This window comes from Cyclopterus lumpus, chromosome 3, assembly GCF_009769545.1.
Source record: "Cyclopterus lumpus isolate fCycLum1 chromosome 3, fCycLum1.pri, whole genome shotgun sequence".
NCBI lineage: Eukaryota > Metazoa > Chordata > Actinopteri > Perciformes > Cyclopteridae > Cyclopterus > Cyclopterus lumpus.
In genome coordinates this window covers 3,668,843-3,692,192 of record NC_046968.1, presented here as the reverse complement: position 1 = coordinate 3,692,192, position 23,350 = coordinate 3,668,843, and the positions used below count along the sequence as shown (strand labels likewise).

General features: G+C 40.7%; 1 protein-coding gene across 3 annotated transcripts in view; it reads left to right on the top strand.

The window, feature by feature from the left end:
• ano1a (anoctamin 1, calcium activated chloride channel a) overlaps positions 1 to 23,350 on the top strand; it is a 60,065-nt gene that overhangs the window by 12,934 nt on the left and 23,781 nt on the right. For all 3 annotated transcript variants that reach the window (XM_034556556.1, XM_034556555.1, XM_034556557.1), the window contains exons 3-9: positions 5,586 to 5,933; positions 9,013 to 9,111; positions 11,256 to 11,407; positions 14,698 to 14,752; positions 18,874 to 18,925; positions 19,750 to 19,805; positions 19,988 to 20,029. In XM_034556556.1, coding sequence (XP_034412447.1) covers positions 5,586 to 5,933; positions 9,013 to 9,111; positions 11,256 to 11,407; positions 14,698 to 14,752; positions 18,874 to 18,925; positions 19,750 to 19,805; positions 19,988 to 20,029 — 804 coding nt within the window. The remainder of the gene's footprint in view (positions 1 to 5,585; positions 5,934 to 9,012; positions 9,112 to 11,255; positions 11,408 to 14,697; positions 14,753 to 18,873; positions 18,926 to 19,749; positions 19,806 to 19,987; positions 20,030 to 23,350) is intronic.

Genomic DNA, 23,350 nt, shown 5'->3' with positions numbered 1-23,350 from the left:
CTTATTATGTTGTCAGGCTCAGAGGAAGTTTTGGTGCCAAATGTGCTTCTACTTGGTAGCAAAATGAAAGCTGCTTTCTCCTTTTCCTCTAGTGGGATGAAGTGTTTCTCACTTCTCTCTGGTGGCGTTTATCTTTGGAAATACTTTCTATTGAAGACGTAGTCGCTATGAATCCTGCTGGTCCATGGGGCACAGTTCCATTTTCAACATCTAATTCTGTTTAATGTCGTGAGCACCGCAAATGAAACTCTGTTTGCCTCCATCGTGTCGTATCCTACAGATGTCTGGGTAGACACCTCTGGAGGTGAGTGACCAAACTGACTCCTTCAGTTACCATCGTCCGATCTGTCTGGGCTTGGGAGGAGTATGCCAGATGTATTCTTGGCACTGTGGCCTTGCAGGTTGCTGGAGTTAAAACTAATTTGAAGAGTTCAACATACAAAAAAACATAAAAAAACAGACTGTTCCAGCTGCTACATGCAGCTTACTGCTGCCATGAAAAACATTATTGACTTAAAAACTGCTGTGTTGTCTCAGCCTTAAGCTTATTATGGCTTGTGTGTGTGTGCGTGTGTGCGTGTGTGGGGTGTGTATGTGTGTGTGTGTGTGTGTATGGTGGGGGGGGGGGGGGGGGGGGGGGCTTTGTGCATGTGGAAGCCCAGAAGAGAGGAGAACCTTATTTCCCGGTGGCTCAGTGAGAAAAGAGTTCCTCGAGAATGATGCATACGCCACCACATCCTCATGCGCCCTCTGAGAAGCGCCCTCTGGCCTTTGCAGCTATGACTACTTCCTGTTGAGCGAGGGCTGAGGATGAGTGTGTGTGTGTGGGGGGGGGGATGAGGCAGGGGGCTGTATATTCACACACATTCACACGCACCAGACCCACACAAACACACACTGTTCAGTTCATGTCAGCCCAGGGCCCACTGTGTCAATATTAGTTTTCCGCACAAGTTCAGAGTTTATGGCTCTTTTATTGACGTGTTATCTTCAACATGTATTGCTGTGTAATTGTCCCTCTATCACCATGTAAACATCCGTGTTGGATATCGGCTGCTTTTAGTGCTTACGCAAATTCCCACGCAGTGTGTGATGTCTTCAAACTCCCAAAGCCCTCCAATTGTTCCATACTGCATAATACTCCACCAACGAATATCTGGTTATTCAGCAGCTGAATCTTCCACTGTGTTCACCAGCTTGTCGCTAACCTTGTCTGCTTTCTGGTGCGGGGCATTCATGTCTTTACTGGGGTGATTAATCAAGTGAGGAGTAGGGTCATTTTCTCACAGACCTCTAGACAATCGGAGTTAAATGCAAGTTTAAAGCGCTTCAGCTTTGGCTTCACTTTTCAGAAGCGGTTGTATGGAGCCAAATCCAGGCCAATAGTTTTGTTTGTTTGAAAAAAATATTTGAACCTGAAAATTCAAGTTTTGGTCTTGAACATTGAAACATTCAACAATGTATTTGAGATAAAAAACAAGTGTATGAAAAGTTTTTTGGTTTAAATATAATTTAGATTCAGTTTTTTTTTTTCTCGAATAAAATATATTTTTTCAGTTTTCAGTAGCATATTTTCTATTTTTAACTTTCAATCTTTTTTTATACAGTTTCAAATCTTATTTTTTCGGGTTCAGTGTCTCCACGTCACTCCAAATATGGTACCTTCTATTCATTGGTTGCAAAAAAAAACAACATGGCGACGGTTGTAACCCAAGATGGCAATGAGGAAATTGCAGAACTTGGCAGTCCACAAACCAACGGATGATGCCACGCTGACTACTTCCACATACAGTCTGTGGTTCCCCGTCTATGAATCCCACTACTGGTGATGCTATGAGTGACTAGCACCACCGACAGATAGATAGATATAGTTCAAAGTAACAATCATGTTCCCACCAGGAGAAATTATTACGAGTCAGCAGTTTATGACCAAATATCTGCTCAACTAAATTTCCTCAATCACAGCTGTCGACTGTTGCTCAGTGCTAATTAGCACGCCAATTATACACATATATTTCCACATAACGGCCGAAAACAAACAAACTCGAGACCTTGACTTGCTTCAATTTGGTTCACTTTCCAATGGAGCTGCTAGCATGGCTGTAAACTCTTGTATAGACGGCAGAACTATATGTAGCACAAATTTCATTTTTAGATTTATGTGTTTATTTAAGACCATAGTTGTTTATACTCTATTTTTATGTCTATGTTCTATTTTTTCCCCTGTGGTGTCCTTCTGCCTTCTAGTGTCATAAATTCTCATGTAACGTAAACAAAACAAAGAATTTTTTTTTCTGTTATGAGTTTAGACATTGCGATAAACAGCTCGCTTTTTGTACTGTCTGTCAACTTGCCAAGGGTCAGTGGAAGTGGGGGAGGATCTGTGTGTGTTTGACCCATGTGGGCCTCGTGGTTTCAGCAGATAACACACGCACGCACGCACGCACGCACGCACGCACGCACGCACGCACGCACGCACGCACGCACGCACGCACGCACGCACGCACGCACGCACCATGTCAAAAAATAAAATATAGATTAATGTAGATTACAATATAATCTACATCCTAGGTTCCAAATGTTCAGATGTCACGTAAATGCTGTTTTTATCTTCACATACAATCCGTAATTCTACATTAATTATAGCAGCCACGTAAAAATCTAAACAGAAAAGGTTTCCTGATGTATTAAATTATTGGACGAGAGGGCAAGAAATGCCGTGACTCTGAAGCTGAAGCCAAACGGGTGCCACGTCCCCACTGTTCCAGCAGACTGCTCCTCTACTTCATACAGTTTTAATACGGCTTACTGATCAGGACGGTAATCATTTTCTCTCCACCGCCATTAACAGAGTGTGGCGGCTCTTTCTTATTATATCAATACAATTGTCTGAACTCATATTCTATTCCCTGAAACTTGTATTAAGTTCCCAGAGCACATAGCTTTTCCTTTGTTATGTGATTATACTTTGATCACTGGCCATTAATGTCCTGTTCTAATTGTGCAGTATTACTGTGGTGTGTAGATTCCAAGGTGTGATCGTATACTCCTGTCACTGAAACACAGAGATGTTCTTATTCTAGAGGCAGCTTTCAAATAACAAAAACAATTATAAAAAGACAAGAAAATATTATTATTAATTAGAATTGACCCCTAAAAGATGTCAGAGAAATAGAACTGAATCGAAAGTACAGTAAAATGAACTAAAACAAACCTGAGTGGCTTAACTGTCCTCAACAGAGACAAAGCTGTCCTAATTCAATGCACGATTCATGAGGGGGAAATGTATGCTGTCTGGCCAAACCATTAAACGACTCGAGGGATTGACGAAACAATAAATTAACGTAATGCAAAATGTAACCGTGTTCGTTTTTTAAGTAGATGAAATGTGCCTGTAACTGAACATGAACATAAATCAGTCCGAGGGTCAGGATGGCAGTGACATCACCAAGCGTTTGTATCGACTGTTAGTGAACTTATCGCACACAGGAAAGAACAGTTTGTTTGTAGGTGGACTCTTTTCAAACGGCAGATTAATCTACATTTGGTGTTGTCAAGTGAGTGTTTGTGGTAAAGAAGGTAAAGCTCGTTGTATTTAACTGCACATGTAGCGGGTTGATGCCACGTGGGTTATACTGCAACATTAAAACTACCTGGCGAATGGTTTCTCAGTCTCCAGGTGCAACATGATTACCCAGTGAAATTAAAAAGATGTGTATTAAAGTACGAGGCGCCATCTGTGAAGGGATACTGCCTATCAACATATTGTATTGCTTTATAATCCACAGTATTTGATGAAATAGTGAACGACATTATTCAGCTGGAAAGAATTACACGTTTCCTTTGAACGGCGGCCGGATTCCCGTGATGTCACGGCGCGAGAATCACGGGATCACACATCACACAAGTATCCGTCTTGTGGGGCCTCAAGTAATGCGCTTGTGACCAGACCAGGCGCGCTTGTTTCAGACAACGATGGCGGCTCCTGCAGAGGTTAGCCTCGATGCTGCGATAGCATCAGTTCAGTCAGAAAGAACAGCAACAAACGGCACTGAATGATTTTCTTCTGGTTGTGTGCGACAAACCAGCAGGCGGGTCAGGTTACATTTCATCTCTAGGCCTTCTGCACTCACGTCACTAGGGACATTAAATGGTGCTACATTGCAGTAAATGGTGCTACATTGCATGTGTATGGTGCCCAGGAGTGCATTAGTCCAGTGAACCATCAGGTAAATATTCTGCAGAGAATGAATAGCCTGAAGTCCTGTGACAAACAGCAACTATGTTATCTACTTCCCCCTCACTGCTCTAACTCAGTCTCCATCTTTGTTTAAGTTTTGATTTACTACTGGCCACTTAAGCATCATATTTTCGGGTAGACATTCTTAGTCATTCTTGGATTTTCTGTGGATAAACAGCCCAGTCGCCGGGAAAATATGTTAGCATTGAAGATTTCTGCAAACCTTGATTTTCATTTTTATTTATTTATTTTTGGACATTTTAACATTTTGGCAGATCGTTGCATAGTAAAAACGGCTGTTACATATTTGTGCTAGTTATGTTGTTATGGTTGCTGCGCCTTGTAACGATATTTTTGTGAACACAAACCATTATCTGTTTTTTCACCATAACCAAGTCATTTTGTTACCTACACCTAACCAGTTTTATTACAACGTGAACCATTTGGCATTGTGCGTTTCTGTAAGTGTGCTGCGACGCTGGTACTTTATGAATCGTATTCAGAAATGTCGACCTTCATCCATTGATTTCATAAACATACAATGCCAACATCCTTTTTGTTGACTGCTTTGTGAAAGATGTATTTACAACATTTTTTTTAAATTTTAAGGTATGCACAAAATACTTAAGAGAAATCTTACAGGCATTGGATTGGGATTTCACTGATAATTACCGAGCATATTTATATGGGTCAGATCAGTCTCAATAATAATAAATGCAAACAGAAGGATTCACAATAGTATTTTGTGATTTATATATGAATGACTGTCTCCACAAAAATATGTTTCAGTTCTCACAAAATAGTTATTATTATATATATGTAAACAGAATCCAGTTGTAGAACAAATAGGATTGACACATATATGTCTGATGCTCACACAAATAGTTTTGATTAAATAAGTGTAACACAAATACACAAACATATGAGCCAAACAGATTTTTGAGACTCCCATGACGATGCTCGATTAACAAATGCATTTCTTTCCCAACAGGAAATGATCTGTTGCCAAACAAATGTCTTCTCCATTTTCAACCAATCACATGAGCCAGGGGACACATGATTAGAACTGGGAACATTTATTTTTCCTTTCTATGTTTTTCAAAAACATTTTTGTAAAAATTCCATAATGTATGCTCTCAAAGGGAATTCCTTTGAAGGTGACTGCTAGCATAGTGATCGCCAAGAAGGATTGCATATGACGGAAAAGTCCCATCAGATCACTATCATACTGTAAAATATTGGAGATTGTTGACCTTGTAGTGACATTATCCTTATTTTATAAGATAGATGTTTCTATAAATATGTAGTAAGCTTTATTCTGTCTCTTTGCCTGTCTTGCTTCTAGCCCATGAAAAATATGTACACGGATGAGGGCTCCCCTCTGTATCCACGGCTGGGCCCGTACTTCACTGATGGCCGACGGCGGGTGGACTACGTGCTGGCGTACCAGATCCAGAAGCCCAACAGCATCCGGCGCCAGTCCTCCAAGTTCAGCGACAACAACTTCATCCGCCGTCTTCGGCGCAGCATGAGCATGAGGAGCAGCCGCGCCCCGCTGCAGCCCAAGGAGGATCCGGAGATCGCCGCCCAGAAGCAACGGACGGACTACCACGAGGATGACAAGCGCTTTAGGCGGGAGGAGTTTGAGGAGAACCTCCTGGAGACGGGGCTGGAGCTGGAAAAGGACGAAGGGGTGAGAGCTGAATGTGACGTGGTATTCTGACAATTGACCTTTTTAGCTACCGTTAACGCGTCTGTCAACCTTTCTATTCCAGCACTACGCCGTTAGCTTGCAGTTAGAACGGTGGCAAATTAATTCCTTGGCATTTGTAGTCCTCTTTAAAACAATGGCTCCTTGCTCAAAGGCTGGCGCTAAAGCTGCAAGTCCCAAGGAAGGTAATTCCTAGTACCACTCGTGAAAATGTAAGATCAGACTATTATTTTGTTCTCACTCAAACCTCTTTGGCTGCTGAGCATCCGTACTTTTTCGTATTTTTAGGCTTTTAGGATGAGGTCCGACTGATTTGTCTGGCGAACGTTAAGCTATCTCAGCTAACGAGTTTAGGTGAAGTTGCAGGTGTTGAAACCAGCCAAATCCAATCAGAAGCAGGATGGGGCCGCTATAGCTAAGCTAACCTCTGATAGCATCCAGGACCGGCTTCCACACGGTACAAAAATACCAACACGGTGTGGGTAGACGACACGCTAATGTTTGCAGCTAGCCCGTAGCATTTTGATTGAGTGTTTAGCTTCCAGCCAATGAAGAGAGACCACCCTGCAAACTCTTTATCACAGCCCGATGCCCGCCGATGTGGCGTAATCATCGACAGACCGCTATGATCCGCTAGGATCTGCTGGTTGTCGCAAAGAGTCAATTATTCCTTAATTTTTGTTCTTTGAAAGTTGTCTTTCGAGGCGTTTATACTGATAGTCAATATTTAAAAAGGAAAAGAATGGTTTGGGTCATGTGACTGATAGTGGAGAACCGGAAGGTGACATGACTAGATCCCTGGGGAACATGTGTGAGGGAAAGATTTGAGGTTCCATTTATTTTAGTCCTGTCTCGATGTCTTTGAGATCAGCTCTATTACGTGTGAATGCCAACCTGCCCATCTCAGCGTAATGGGTTTTCCTGATTATGTTGCTCTACAGAAGAGGCGCTACTACATACTAAAATATGTCCGAACGAATAAATGGCCGTAACCTGTATGGAAGAAGGTAAGAATAGTTCATTTTGTCGTACATATGGGCTCAGCTTGAAGACTCAGTGTGTGACGCTGTGCACAGTCAGTCACAGAAGGTGCGTTACATGACCGTGTGTGTGTGTTTGTGTGTATGTATGTTTTGTAGGACAGCATTATACTATATCATGGGGAAACACATGATAGTAGTAGTGTAGCACAGTGCAGCTCTTTCATTTAATATACTGTATGTATCACATAATTTTCTTATTTTAAAATGTTATATTATATTTAGGATTCATGACATCTTCAGAGCTCCAGTAGCTTTTGTTTATTTATATTTTCCTTACTGTGTTTATTGTGACTGTGATGCACAAGTACGTTAATCTGATTTGTCAATATGTCTGTTAAAAAATGTTATTAGAAAAGCTAGAAATCTTTATTAGAAATCTTCAGTGTATATGGAAAATGGCAATTTTTTTGGCATTAAAGTGGAACTGAATGAGGCAAATTCTATGTTATCCTTTTGCCCTTAAAGCTGACAATGAAAGACACAATTCAGGCTCTCTAATGTATAACCTCATGAATTATATTTGAATAATATAATAAAATAAACTTCAGGTTATTATTATTATTTTTTAAAGCTGATTGATCTAAGTTGAATTTGTTGACACACTTCTCATTTGAATTGACGCAGAGAGCCACAGTGATGCTTGTTTTTCATATCTTATCTCATCTAAACACTGATATTTGATCGGCTTTATGCACTGCACTGTATTTGCTACACGAGTGGACCCGTGAACACAAAAAAGATTTGTTTTCATTACCGGAGAAGCAGAGCTTTTTGTCATTTTAGTTTTCTGTAGAAAAGACAAATGGAGACTCTTCACGCAGTGACTCATCCATTAAAGAATGCAAAGGAAACCCAAAGCTTTTTTCTTCTTATACAGAAAATATTAAAAACCCATGAGAATAGAATTATGTCGTGGAACAAAACCTTAAAATCTCGTAAGCTTGTGTTAAACACAGACCTTATTTCCAACACCAAAAACCCATTGGCTTCCACGCCGAGGGAACCGGATGTGACTCATGACCTAGGTTTTAAGGACTCATTCCTGTAGTACTTTATCATAACGCGGAACAGCTATTGACAAAAAATATATAATTTCAGTCTTCCTGCACAAATTCGACAGATATTGTTAACATTGTGACATAGTTGGGTAGTTAGTTCCACTCATTTTCTGTTTCATTACACCAAAACAAACACAAAATTACAATTACACAGTTTTCATTCAATAGCAGTGCTTATATGCAACTACTACACCAGCTGAACCATTACAATATAGTTGTTATTTAACTCGATTCCTATTTCGTCATTAGGTTTCCACAGTAACACGCTTTAATTTACAGAGGCATCCATTTCAAACAAAGAAACACCGTTCCTTCAAGATAAATTGAGAGCAACAACAGAGCAGATCAATAACAGGAGTAGTCATTAGCCAGCGCAATTATATTTGGCAAGTCCATTTCATGATGTGTTTCACCCTTAAAGAGATAAGTAATTGACATCCACCTATAATTGCAGTTTTTTTCAAATGCACATGCATATAAACCCCATTTGTCATATTCCAATTAACAGTACATTAATCTTGGCTGCATCAACCTTACTTCACAACAGTATTACTTTATCAGCCCATGCTTCCTGTCAGCAGGCATAACAATTAACATGGTCAATCTCTGTGATGTACAGAGCCAGTCAGCTAGTTTGAACTGGTTCTTGTGTATTTCTGTATCCAGACAGGTCAGTGTGCCGAGCTGGAGGGTGCGAAGTGAGTCTGGCAGTGCATGAGTGGTTTTACATAACTGTACAAGCTGCAGAGAGAGAAAGATCCCATATGCGGCAATAAAGATGTGTTTGTACTGAAATGGATGCTGTGGATTTTTGTTATTCCTGACAGGAAACCGAACTCTACCAGACAGTAGACATCAAAATCTAACAGAAGGGCAACTTGCTCTGCGGTACGCAATGTTCTGTTCAAATATGTATTGTTAGATTATACGTTATAAGTCCACAACTTTGTTGCATTTCAGAGCAAGATCCCTGGAATCGGCTTCCTGAAGATCCATGCTCCCTGGGACGTTCTGTGTCGAGAGGCTGAGTTCATGAAGCTCAAGATGCCGACAAAGAAGGTACTACCCCCGTCGGTTAATGCTCCATTCATCACATGCCTATTTAACGTAGCTTTTCCTTTCCCTGTGGCTAACTGAATTGGCTCTTAGAGCTGCATTGCTGAGTTTCATCTGTCATCTGCATCCGGTTAGCATTATAACACCACAATGGGGCCAAGTAGTGGTAACGGCTCATAAGCCTTGGCATGAGATTTAAAAAAGGAATCCAATAACCATTCAACACCTCACTGCAGTCTATCTGATCAGAGGTATTGGATATCAGCAGAAAAAATCAGCTGATCCAGTCAATTAATACCAACCACACTGTTTGATTCCTACCCTAAGGTCTCTGGGCATCTCTGGAGACAAATAACAACACAACTAGAAATTATAATACAAACAAAGGATTTAGACCATGCCATCCTTTTTAGGACTATAGGTGAACAACACATTAAATGGTTTAAAGGCTATCTTTCAAGTAGATTTGAAGCAGTTCAATTTAGTTTATTTTGTATAGCCCAAAGCACAGATTACAAATTTGCCTCAGAGGGCTTTACAATCCGTACACATACGACATCCCTGTCCCAGGACCTCACATCGGATTAGGAAAAAGTCCCCAAAAAACAGAAAAAAACCTTTAATGGGGAAAAAGGGAAGAAACCTTCAGGAGAGCAACAGAGGAGGATCCACGATCCAGACCTCCACAATCCATGTAAACAGAAGGAGCCAGGACCAGATTCAGACACAGCCAGGTCCAACAGACCCTGTGAGGCGAGAAAGCACAAAGACTCCGGGGAGGAAGCAGTAATGTGCAATGAAGAGACGTAAATTTGTCCATGAGGAGAGTGAGAAGAGGAGAGAGGAGCTCAGTGTATCCTAAAATGTCGCCCAGCAGCCTATTAGCCTATAGCATCATATCTAGGGGCTGTACCAGGGCAAACCTGAGCCAGCCCTAACTATAAGCACTATTAAAGAGGAAAGTCTTAAGTCTACTCTTAAATGAGGTGACTGTGTCTGCCTCCCGGACTGAATGTGGAAACTGGTTTCATAAAAGAGGAGCTTGATAACTGAAGGCTCTGGCTCCCATCCTACTTTTTAGGACTCTAGGAACCACGAGTAGCCCTGCATTTAGTGAGCGTAGCTCTCTAGTGGGGCAATATGGTACTACAAGCTCTTTAAGATATGATGGTGCATCACCAATTAAGGCTTTGTAGGTGAGGAGAAGAATTTTAAATGTGATTCTTGATTTTACAGGGAGCCAGTGCATAGCAGCTAATACAGGAGTAATGTGATCACTTTTTGTGAGTACACGAGCTGCAGCATTCTGGATCAACTGGAGGGACTTAAGAGACTTATTAGAGCACCCTGATAATAAGGAGTTGCAATAATCTAGTCTAGAAGTAACAAACGCGTGAACCAGTTTTTCTGCATCTTTTTGAGACGAGGTGTGCCTGATTTTTTAAATGTTACGTAGATGCAAAAATGCAGTTCTTGAGATAATGCTTCACGTGGGAGTTAAAGTCCCGATCAAAGATTACGCAGATATTCTTTACAGTGGTGTTGGATGCCAGGGCAATGCCATCTACAGAAACCACATCACCAGATGAGTAAAATAACTTTTGTCTGAGTTTAACATCAGGAAGTTGCAGGTCATCCATGTTTTCATGTCTTTAAGACATGCTTGTTCTAGTGGTTTCAAGTTAAGTACTCCTTATGTTAGTGGAGGTGTCTCGCAATGCTCGAGTTTTTGCCCTCTTCTGTTCACTATTTACTGTATCTAAGCAATATCTTGTCTCTCTCTATCTTGCCACTGCAAACCTACAGTCTGCTTTTGGTGCATTTCAAATCAGTCCAATAAAACACAAGCTTGTTTTAAATGCTTACAAATCCGACTAGAACACATAAGATAAGCCTGCTTTTTGCCCACATCCAAGCACTTCAGGGCTCTCTCAAAGTGAGTAAGCAGAACCTTATAGACACTAGAAAAACTCAAGAATTGCCTCTGCTTTCTGATCACATACAAAAACAGTAGTTGTAATATCAGATCACAGAACATTTTAACTCTTGAAAAAGAAATATGGATGTCAATGAGACCAACTGTATAAATATAGGATGCAATCCCCCAATTCCCAGGTGAACAACCTGTCTCCTGCCTCCTTTTGCAGGTTTACGAGGTGAAACAAGGCAGCAATCTGGTGGAGAAGATCCGACTGTTCATTCACAAAGTCACAACTCCTCTCCACCCAAAAGTGGATGCCAACCGGCCACAAAGCGTCAAATCCCTCTCTCACCCCTTCTCCAGGGAGAAGCAGCATCTGTGAGTAGAAGCTCGCCTCTGCTTTCAGTCGTGAAGACAGAGAATCAAACTGACTGTAATATTTCTCAGACATGTAGCTTGTTACACCTTTTGCTTTTTGTTCTGGGGAGATTATCATAAAGATAGACTCGAACTAGAAATGAGGATGCGAAAGGTAAATAAAAAATACTTTGATGATTTCTGATATCAGTCCAGCAGAGGCTCAGGACATCTATTTACAGATTTGTACATTTGTATTTTAGTCCACAGTTAACTGAGGTAAACGGTGCTCATTCATTTATGCAGCTTGTGTTAGCATTGCTATGCTAGTGATAATTTGGTGAGTTTAATGATATGGATGACTCACAGTGCTACTTAAATCAATACTCTTATTTTAACAATGGGACAAATGACAATGAGAGCTTGATTTATTGATGAACCCACAGAGAATTATCCCTCAACTCTGGGATCTCCGCTAGATATGCCACGGAAATAATTGTGTATGTTATCCACATAAAAATAAGTGTGTTTCAGCCATCCAAACTCCCATCATACCCTAAACCTACACAGACTTTCTAGCTTTTCATAAAATCCGTTTCTCAAACCTTCTAATAATGATAAATTAGTTGAAAAGCTCGGTGTGACTCATACAGACATTACAGGGTGCGTCGGTAGCAGATGCAGAGGGGCACTGATCAAGCGTTGTGTTGTGACGAGCTGGGAAAATATCCGCATTTGAAATATCCTCAGAAGCAAATTATTTTGCACAGTGTAATCAGAATTTAAGGGAAGAGGCGGAAATCATTTCAGTGGTACCATGTCGCAAGTGACTGCTATTCTACATGTTCAAGTAAGACAAAATCCCCCCAAAACTACCATAAAGTCCGATATTTCAAGATTGGTAAGATATCGAGATCCGTTGGATTGAAGTTATTTCTGTGTGATTGTAAGACTCTTCTGCCAATAAATAATCTAAAAGAAGAAAATCCCAAACTGCAGCATTTTGTAATGTGATAAAAGTGTATTTCCATTTCTTCATGTTGTTTCCCCTCTGAGCTAAAGCAAAGCAGCTTCCCCCATTCGGACAGAGGTGTAAATTTAACCAAACAAATAAAAATTAAAAATCTTCCCAACAACATGTCAGGAAACCATAAAGAAGCGTGGCGCTCCCTTGCTTCCTGAGCCTTCTCTCCCCTGAGGAAATAAACACATCCAGCCGAATCACAAGTCATTTCCCACTGTGTTGGAGGGGGAAAAAAACTAAATAAATTAGACTCAGTAACTGGATTAATTTAGGACAGAAATCATGACTTCACTGATGTTTCCTGTTTAGTCCCATGGAGAAAAAGCCCTTCCAAAGGCGGTGATCAGAGAAGAAGAATGTCTTTGCATCCACGTCAGCCTGCTGGGACGTATGGAGGAGAGAGTGGGCAGCGGGCAGCTATATTTACATCTCTGACTAACAGCTAGCGGGAGATCTCCCTCCACATCTTCTCCATCACTTCGTCTTCATCCGTTCTTGAAACACGGCAGGCCTGTTCCCTGAGATTAAGCCGAGTTACAGATGACAGTGTGAGGTGGCTTTTAAACCATGTGAACTTAATCTGCCCCTTTTCCACATGCTGCTTGTACATTTAGGCTAGTCTTGAATTGGAGGCAGCGGGGACACAAGTGCCAACAAGCACCACCAGTTACACAAGTACTAACTGACTGACAGCAGCGGCCCACTCAGTACTGTGATGAGATGCTTTTCAGTGCACACACACTCCCAAGTGCTCTTCTTCTAAGAGTTACGTCCATGTGCACTGAGTGACTGGTGGGTTTAGCTCATGCACACGAGTGAAGGAATGGTGGAGGACTAGAACAGCTAGGAAGCTAAGCTAGACGCTAAATTAGCATAACTAGCGTGACCTGTAAGGTAGCAACAACAGGTTAACGCGAACATTGTAATGACTGTACAAATGGGAAATATTCTGTATTTCTTTCACAGATCGTTTCTCCCATAAAACAGTGAAATATCTGAGGTTTACCTTGACCATCATTTAGGATTGCATTAATGTGATGTTTTTATTCATTTAAATAGCACGTTATGTAATGGTGCAGATTTTAAGTGGAATTTGTGTGTGAGATAATATTATTTATATTTAAATAAAATAATTATATAAAATATATATTTCCCTCGATGGACTGGCGGCCTGTCCAGGGTGTCCCCTGCCTTCGCCCTATGTCAGCTGGGATAGGCTCCAGCGCCCCCGCGACCCTAATGAGGATAAGCGGTATTGAAAATGGATGGACGATAATGAAAAAAGAACGCATGTAAAATTTCAGAAATCAGTAGTCATTCAAAGTATTGCAGGTCTTTAAGCACATTTTATAATCTATGAAAATTAAATTATGAATATATAAAATTATATATTATTATACATTATATATTATATTACGTATTAATAGAATAATTTGACATTTCTTTCTGTAAAGTAGCGTGAGATCATGTTGTCTTCAACATCACTGCTAGCAGAACAAGTCTGCTGCTAAAACTACCCTTGTGACATTACGGCTCTTTAATATAAAATGTATTTATAAAAACTCAATTTCTTTTTCCATCTGCTTCATGAACACGGTGTAGGCTTAGCACAGGGAGACATTAAAACAGTCTTGAGGAGGAGAGAGCGTCGATAGAGGTCATCGATCTCACAGGGGATGTGTGTCACAGGGACACGAGAAGCACATATCAGGAACCATCAATTGGAGCCTGACTTAGGAAGGTAATTCTGGAAACTAAGTCCAATTGATTGAGGTTGAGGAAGAGTCTTTGTCAACTTCAAACAAACTCAAACAAACATCGCTCCACATACAGTATATCCCGAATTGCAGGAGACAGAGTTGACTAGTTAAGGATTTACCTTCTTGCGTGTCATCCTTTCATTTGGTCTTTTGGATGTGAAATTGCCGCCTGCAGCCTGCACTTAAACACAATGATGTAGCCTTCATTTCCTTGTACTTGTGCATCAACACACATCACGTGACTTCATCGTTATTGTACATTTGGTACTATTTGTGGAGGTCTTTTTAAGTCTTTAATTTCTGTGTGAGGTGGACAGCAAAAACAACGTCAGCATTATATTAATAATATTAGTCTGCACTATAGTATGAATGTTTTTCATCTCAGCTCTTCTCACTTTATATTATTTATATATACTTTTATATTTTATATACTTTATATTACCAAAAGCACGTTTCACAAATATGCTGCCAACAGTTTGCACCCTATCTGCAACTAAAACTATACCTGTTATGTTCTTTGTCTCCAGTTTCGATCTTTCTGACAGGGACACGTTCTTCGACAGCAAGACCAGGAACTCAATAGTAAGTATTAGTTGTAGCAGATGACACGTTCTCACTCCCTACTTGTCAAATGTGGCAGTCAAACTCATTTTCACCGTGGGCCACATCAGCGTCATGGCTGCCCTCAAAGGGCCGGTTGGAACTGTAACACTGTATAAATGTAACTACTCCCGAGCATATTGTTAAATAACTGTCTTTGCATTTAATTATTGTTTACTCGAGTGTAAAAATATTGTACATTCATTTATATAAATGTAAAAATATATATGCAAATTTCTCTAATATTATAAAATAAATAAATCCATTTAACGTTATTACATAAACTTTGTTCAAAGCTTTTTTGTCACAGTTGAGAAGGACATAACTCTGGTCCAACAAATAGTTAGCTGCTAAGAAAATGTGTGACAGATGTGGTCTGGGGCAGTGGTTCTCCACTGGTCTGGGACAGCGGTTCTCAACTGGTCTGGGGCAGCGGTTCTCAACTGGTCTAGGGCAGCGGTTCTCCACTGGTCTGGGGCAGTGAATCTCCACTGGTCTGGCTGTGGGACCCACCATCACCCCTGAATGACAAGCTGAGACCCAAATCAAGGAACATTTTCAACTTCTCAAATTGATTTAATGAAAAGATGATGCAGTTTGAACCTGAGATAGTAAAGAATATCACAGTATGCACAAAAAAACTAGTTAGGAATATTCCCTTTACAGTCAATTTTAAACCCCAAAGTGCATCTTAAGGACACAAGGTAATACAACCTAAATAAGTATTCAGTAACTTCTGACTTTAACAAAAATACTCAACAGTGCTTTCATGCACAAACATGAAATAAAAAAGTCTAGTGAGAAGTAGTTTAAAAAAGCCTCTAAAGATGTAACTTATGGCTCGCTCACTGAATATTTGACAACCAACGCTGCACTATGGAAACAAGTCAGTGTCTTGAGGAGCAGCTGTTATCCACAAACTCTAAATTAATTAAATAACAAGTGTAATTACAAAACATTCAAGTATACAACATTAACTTTTCTTCTGATTACCTTTATTATTAGGTAAATATTGAAAAACATGAAGCAGCACTCACTTCAACCTTAGTGTAACACTGACATAGACCTGATGGAGGAATTCATAACGGGAGAACTGGGAATGTTTTTTAATACAAAGTCAATATTAGGCTTGTTCGTTAGAGCTGCGTCTTGCCTGGAATCCAGACGAGAGCAGGCGGCCGCTGCTGGGGGCGTTGCCAAAAAACTGCGATCAGGTCGGACAGTTTTTAGCTTCCTTCAAAGAACACACAGGAAGTCACTGTTCAAGAAGTCACAAAACAGTTGTTGTTGGAACTAGTTTAGTACTAGTTTACTAGTACTAGACCACATTTTGATATCTTTTTATTTATTTAACTATGTTATTTTTGGAATTGAGGACAAAAGATTGGCCATATTGTAGTTGTTGGATGTCATATTTATTTACACATTTATATAAATACATCTATGTGAAGATAGTTGTCATTTCTCTATAAATTATTTATTTACAGATGCTAAATAAATAACCATATACATTATTATTATTATTATTATTATTATTAACACCCACATCTTTGCACTACATGAGACAAATAGTATTACAACTACACAAAAAAGGATTTTCTCCAACACATGGTGTTTGCTGTCAAATCTAAGAGCCAATCAGCTCTCTGATGTGGCGACAGCCAGGCGTTTCCCATCATGCACTGGGCCACGCAGTCGATGGAGAGCTCCTGCGACGGCTGCCTCACTCTCGTGAGAGTATCGTTGACCACGTGTGCATGACGTCAAAGCAAGTCGGGAGCAAGTCGAACACAAATCTAACCGACCGCTGGCGATCGATTCTGCGCAGAACTGGCTCATCTCGAACGAGCCTAATGCACAGACGCACATGTGATTAACACGTCATTTCCGCCGGGCGCATGAATGCCACGAGAAAAATGCGCCTCATTCGCGCAAGCTGAATTTTTTAACTTGTGTGAAAAAAGTGTGAGGCTGTGTCGTTAAAGCCAATCAGCGTTGAGATGCTCCGCCTGACATCACTGACGTCTTGCTGTTGTTGAATCAGAAACTATGGAGGACAAGTTGATCGTCTGGAAGTGGCCGTCATCCAGACGCAGTTCCTGCAGAAGCTGTGTACGGCTACGGATAATATAATATATATATATTAATATTATAAACCCAGACGCAAGAGTTTGATGGTCCGGCTTTTGTGGTCACGACTGTTTGCTGTGCTGGCTCCTCATTGGTGGAACGAGCTCCCCATTGACATCAGGACAGCAGAAAGTCTCTACATCTTCCGTCGCAAACTAAAAACACATCTTTTTCGACTATACCTTGAATAGGGAAGGTAGAGCCATAGTAGCACTTTAGTAGCACTTAAATGGCTCTTACTGATAGCACTTTGTAGTTTAACACTTTAGTAGCACTTAAATGGCTCTTACTGATAGCACTTTGTAGTTTAACGTTATTGAAGAAATTGTACTTGCTTGATTCTTGTTGTTTTGAGTTTGGACTCATGGTTTAATGCACTTATTGTAAGTCGCTTTGGATAAAAGCGTCAGCTAAATGACATGTAATGTAATGTAATGTGGGACTTGCACAACATGTACAAATAGTGGTTATTTCTTCCATGGTGGACGGTGGTAATGAACTGTTTTCATGGCGATAAGCCACGCCCCCTCTCCGGCGCTTCTAGCTCGAATGAAAGGAATGATCACAAATAGTCCGGCGAGTAAACTCACGCAAGTAAAGCAACGCGAGAGTTTGCTTCTCTTTTGGAGTGAACACAGCATGAAGGAGAGTGAACAGACGGCACTCCGTTGCAGAAAAAATTACCTTCAAAATAAAAGCACAGGATTTTTTTTCTTAAATTTTTGTTTGTCTTACAAGCCATCGGGGGCCACATAAAATGACGTGGCGGGCCGGATGCGGCCCGCGGGCCTAGTGTTTGACACCTGTGCTCCATGTCTTCAATTTCCGCTCTTTCCATGCGTACACTCACTTTTCAAAATAAACTTCAGTGTTTACAGGAAACAGCTTGGTTAAGTTTAGGCAACACAACTACCGGGTTAGGTTTAGGCAACAAAACTACTTGGTTAAGTTTAGGCAAAACAACAACCTGGTTAGGTTTAAGTAACACAGCTACCTGGTTAGGTTTATGTAACAAAACTACCAGGTTAGGTTTAAGTAACACATCTACCGGGTTAGGTTTAAGTAACACATCTACTTGGCTAGATTTAGGAAACAAAACTACCAAGTTAAGTTTAAGTAAAAAAAACTACTTGGTTAAGTTTAGGCAACACAACTACTTGGTTCGGATTCGGAAAAGATCGTGGTTGGGGTTAAAATAAGTATGTGTGTTGCGTAGTTAAGTAGACAAGGTATGCTAAGTACTTTACATAACATGTTACATACAGAACATATGCTGTTAGGTCACGCTACTTAACTGCACTCTCATACGTAATGTTGACTTGATTTCACACAGAACAGGTATCTACTGGGTGAAAGTCATGTGACTGTCCCTCCTTTACAGCCACCATTACTTTAGCAGAGTAGAGTGCCAAAGACCAAGCTGCCGTGTTTGATGACTTAGGAGTGAGAACGGCTGGTTTGGAAGGTGGCTCCTTTACAAACGGTGTTTAATTCAGCGCAGTGACAGCATGTGTCTGACATGTTGCATTCACGGTTGTAAATTCCCCTCCTTTAATATAGACAAATGTGCTTTTCTATTTATACCCTGTCATCCCCGATACGCACTCCCCTCCAATAAGACCACTTGCTTCTGAGGGACTCGGAATTAATTCTGTGAATCTCTGTCGTACATGTGCTGCTGTGTTGGAATATGCACATACACCTACATAGCACCTCCAAGAGCTTGACTAATGACTGAGTAATGTGATTGGCTTCTCATTACTGGATGGTGCTCCTCAATCAGTGCAGGCGGTGGCTCCCAGCTGAGCCTCAGTCCCCATCAATAAAACTCTCAGCCTCTCTGAGGACGAACAGAACAGAACTCTGTGGTTTGCCTGCTGTGTTCTCCCTCTTAACAACTTTGCCTGTGCTGTTAAACAAGTAAAACATCCATTCCAATGATTTTAATATTGATCGCTTTGTTGTATTGTCAGGTCTACGAGGTACTGAAGAGGACTAGATGCACCAGAGCCAAATACTCCATGGGTAAGACCTCTGCCTGTAACTCTTAATACAAGAGATAAATCAATATGCAATTAATGTAGGTGCTGTGCTCAATGGAGTAGAGTATGATTACCACCTCAGGAGGTAAAATTACTCTTCTTTGACCACGTCTACAAAACTCTTGGATTCGCTTTCAATGGATGGAATCTTGATTTTACCGATAGTTTGTGCCGGAGGAGAGAACTACGCTGCTATTAGTGTGTATTAACAGTTGTTTCAAAGTGTTACACCCAAACATTCAGTTTGCCTTGGCAACCAGACATGTCTAATAAGATGTATCAGGACATTGATTTTTTTTTTTTACCCAGCTGGAGATGGATGTTTTGCTTATTTGATGAATGCTGCTATACTGCCCACATAAACGCATTTAGAACATTAAGCAACACATGCTGCTGGTGCTCCAGATGAGAAAATAAAAACAACCAAAGTGGAAGAAGTGTTTTGAGGCAGATCTTCTAACATTTCTGACCAATGAGACACACAAACCAAGGGGCAAATGCAACTATTGTATCATTATCACTACCAATAGGAACGATGGCCAGAGCTACACAATTTAAAAACTAAGCCGAAATGACGCTAACGGTTTGCTTCCTGCTTTTCTGTAACTATAACAAACTATTACAACTACATGATGGAGCATCATCCATCTGCATGTAATTCTTCACCAAGAAGCCTTTCGCTTGAGCTCCGAAGAGGAAACGTAACGTAATTACCGGCTGAGACTCTTCGAGCTCTTCAGTTTCAGTTCTACACTGCTGCTGCGTCTCTTCCTGGATTATAAACCTATTAAATGTGCCTTCTCACAGGGATCACCAGTCTGCTCGCCAACGGCGTCTATACGTCTGCTTATCCTCTGCACGATGTGAGTATCACATTCAGTTGATGAATTGCTGCTTATGTACCGAGAGAACGATTACAATTGAAGCAAGTTTTTAAATGTGAAAATCACCCAATCTTCACCTGCTTAGCAACTCGTATTTTAATGTTAAGTTAAAGTCATTATTCATGATATGCTTGATGAACAAAGTGTATTTGTCGTTACAGGGAGACATCGAGGGAGTGAACGCAGAACCCAACGACAGGAAGGTAAGTTGATCAATTCTATCAGTCAATAAATTGAGTCAGATGTCAATGAACAGATAATCATCAGCCCAAAGAAAACACAGGCGGACAAAACACTCTGACACTAGACTACAGTGCCTTTATGTTCAATAAACCAGCCCAAATTCACTTCGATGTTTCATCCTGTCCAGGGGTTTGGATAGCAGACTTTGTCAGGTTTCTCAAATGAGGTCAGGGAGAATTATTACAACAATGACATAAACCAGAGCATTTCATTTTTACCAGATATGAGCAACAATCAGGGCATGATTTGAATTTTGAAATTCCATTTGTCCACCAATTTGGTCCATTTCACACTGTTAAAAGACATGCTCATCAGTCTCGTCCAGGTGCTGTCTCAAAACTAACATGAATCCTTCTATTCCACTATCATCACTGGTTGTGTCATGCTTTATGGTACACTGGAAATTGTTTGTCATCCCTTTATATTTTTATTTTGGCATCTTTGAAGTTCACAATATTACATTTAATTTAGCATTCCGTTGTTACTTATTACTACAATATTGCAGATTTAAGAAGCATTCATGCACATTGTTGTTTATAACTTATTTGATAGTTTTAAAATATGAATTTGTCAATTAGCCATTGCTCTCCTATTTAAAGTTATCTTATTACTTTTGAATACATGCATATAGATCTACTTTTTAAAAGGAGTAGTGAAGGCACATTGCACTCCTGCAGATGTTTGTATGGGAAGCTTATTAATTTTTCAGGCTGGGTCTTGATGGGTTATAAATTGCCACCTCCATTGTAGACATTGGTACAATTGGACTCCAGTAAAAACGCCGTACATTGGGGCAAACAGTTGACTAAGCAAACAGCTATCTTTAATATCTCCATGCAGCTAGCTTCAACAGCTAAACACAGGGGGCGAATGTCGGTTATATCAAATTAATAAAGTTCCCAAATTGTGAAACCATCAATTTTCCTCATAGAGATGAATATTTCCAGTTAGTTGTAATGAGTTGTAGACTTCTTGTCCTCTCCTCCAACCTGAATGCAACACAGCGGTACAATATTAATAAGCAAACAAGAAATATGCCATTTGATTAGTTATGCCATAAGGGAGCATTTTAATTTTTGTTTAAATGAATATTATTTGCGTGACAGACTATCGCGCTAACACGCATCTCTGAGCTTTTACCTCCTACTGTACAAGAATAAAATTAACCAGGCGACTGTAAAGAAAACAAGAGCTCACATCGAGTCTGAAGTCATCTCCTCCCCTGCTACTGCACTCCATAATTATACTGTGGGCTGTGTGTCACTAAGGCAACAGCCTAATAATTCTCCCTCTGTTGTTCTCAAGCATCAGGAAAAGCTTTGGCTCGGTGCTTTCAAGTGCCTCCACAGCAACATATATATATGTATATATATATATATATATATATATATATATATATATATATATATATATATATATAAATATATATATACTGTATATACACACACACACACAACATATACATATCACAATCCCACGTAGACACGATTAAGGAATAGATTTTCCTCAGCAGTCGGAATGAGAATGTTGTCTTCCAGGCCTGCCTCCTGTGATTAAAATCCTTGTTGCCTCGCTGCTTTGCCTGTGAATGGAGTGTGATCTTGTGTGTAAAAATAAATAAATAAATAAACATTTCACGGTGATTAATGTACTCTTTGCCAACGAGCAGTATAATACCAGAGTACATATGCAGTCAGCTGTTTGATGAACATTGTAAAGAGACTGGATCATACAGCAGGCATTTGTATATAAACACACACACACACACACACGCACACGCACACGCACACACACACACACACACACACACACACACATGTATCGGTGTTGTTTTGGTTCGCCCACGTTCGCAGTCTTACATTTTCCGTATAACATCATAATCATACATGACTACAATTAACACCGCAATGAATGATGTCCGATTTGGATGAACACCTCAAACTAAACTGCACCGAAACAGTGAATGGGGGAAATGCAGCTGAAGAATGGGCTGCAGGTGGGACGAGATGAGATCAGTACTAAATGTCACCCGCCCATGCTACAGGGCGAAATGTGCACCTAATAAAATACGAAGCATTAATTCACAGAGAACATCTGTCTTTTTGGAGTTTTATTGCATTAAATAAGGTTGATGTTTGCAAGAGAGATACTGAATGAAGAATGAATGACAAGGAATCCCCACAGAACACAGCACCACAGTTGAATTTCAGCCTGCATGCACCTTTTATTTTTTTGTTTTTCGCCCATCATTGTTGACAACTGGCTAGTGGACCGCCGAGGACCGCGCACACAGAGTGTCAGCTCAGACTTTCAGGGCCCCTGTCAGTTACTTCTCTTTTTAATTACTACTGCACTACTTTCTATTGGTGTTAAAAATCTGTTAATTACTCGTATACTTCTTGCACTTTTTTTTTGCAGCTCGAACGCTAACGTGAAACATGAGCTGAACGTTTCTGTGGGAGTACAGATGATTAACACTGGAGCTGAAACAATTAGTCAACTGACCAGCTCATTGATCTCAACTCAAAATATTCAGCAACAATTCTTATCATCGACTAATTGTTTTGATAATTCTTCAAAAAGACAAGTAGCAGAATCTCAGTGGTTCCAACCTCTCTGTAATTTTAATATTTTGTTACACAGCTTGAAACCATAACCATCAGCTCTGGGAAAATTTTCTAGACAAATAATCAGTTTATTAAGAAAATAATCACTAAGTTGATTGTTAATGAAAATAATGATCCATCCATTATCACCCGCTTATCCGGGGTCGGGTCGCGGTGGCAGCAGGTTCAGCAGGCCGACCCAGGCTTCCCTCTCACCCGCAACACTTTCCAGCTCATTCTGGGGGATCCCGAGGCGTTCCAAGGCCAGCCGGGAGATATAATCCCTTCAGCGTGTCCTCGGTCTTCCCCGGGGCCTCCTACCAGTTGGACGTGCCCGGAAAACCTCTAATGGGAGGCGTCCTGACTAGATGCCTGAACCACCTCAGCTGACTCCTTTGGACACGAAGGAGCAGCGACTCGACTCCGAGCTCCCCCCTGATGTCCGAGCTCCTTACCCTATCTCTAAGGCTGAGCCCGGCCACCCTACGGAGGAAGCTCATTTCGGCCGCTTGTATCCGAGATCTCGTTCTTTCGGTCGATCCGCCTGTCGATCTCCCGCTCCACCTTACCCTCACTCGTGAACAAGACCCCGAGATACTTGAACTCCTTCGCTTGGGGTAGGCAGTTTGCCCCCACCTGGAGGGAGCAATCCGCCGGTTTGTCTGTCAGAGAGCA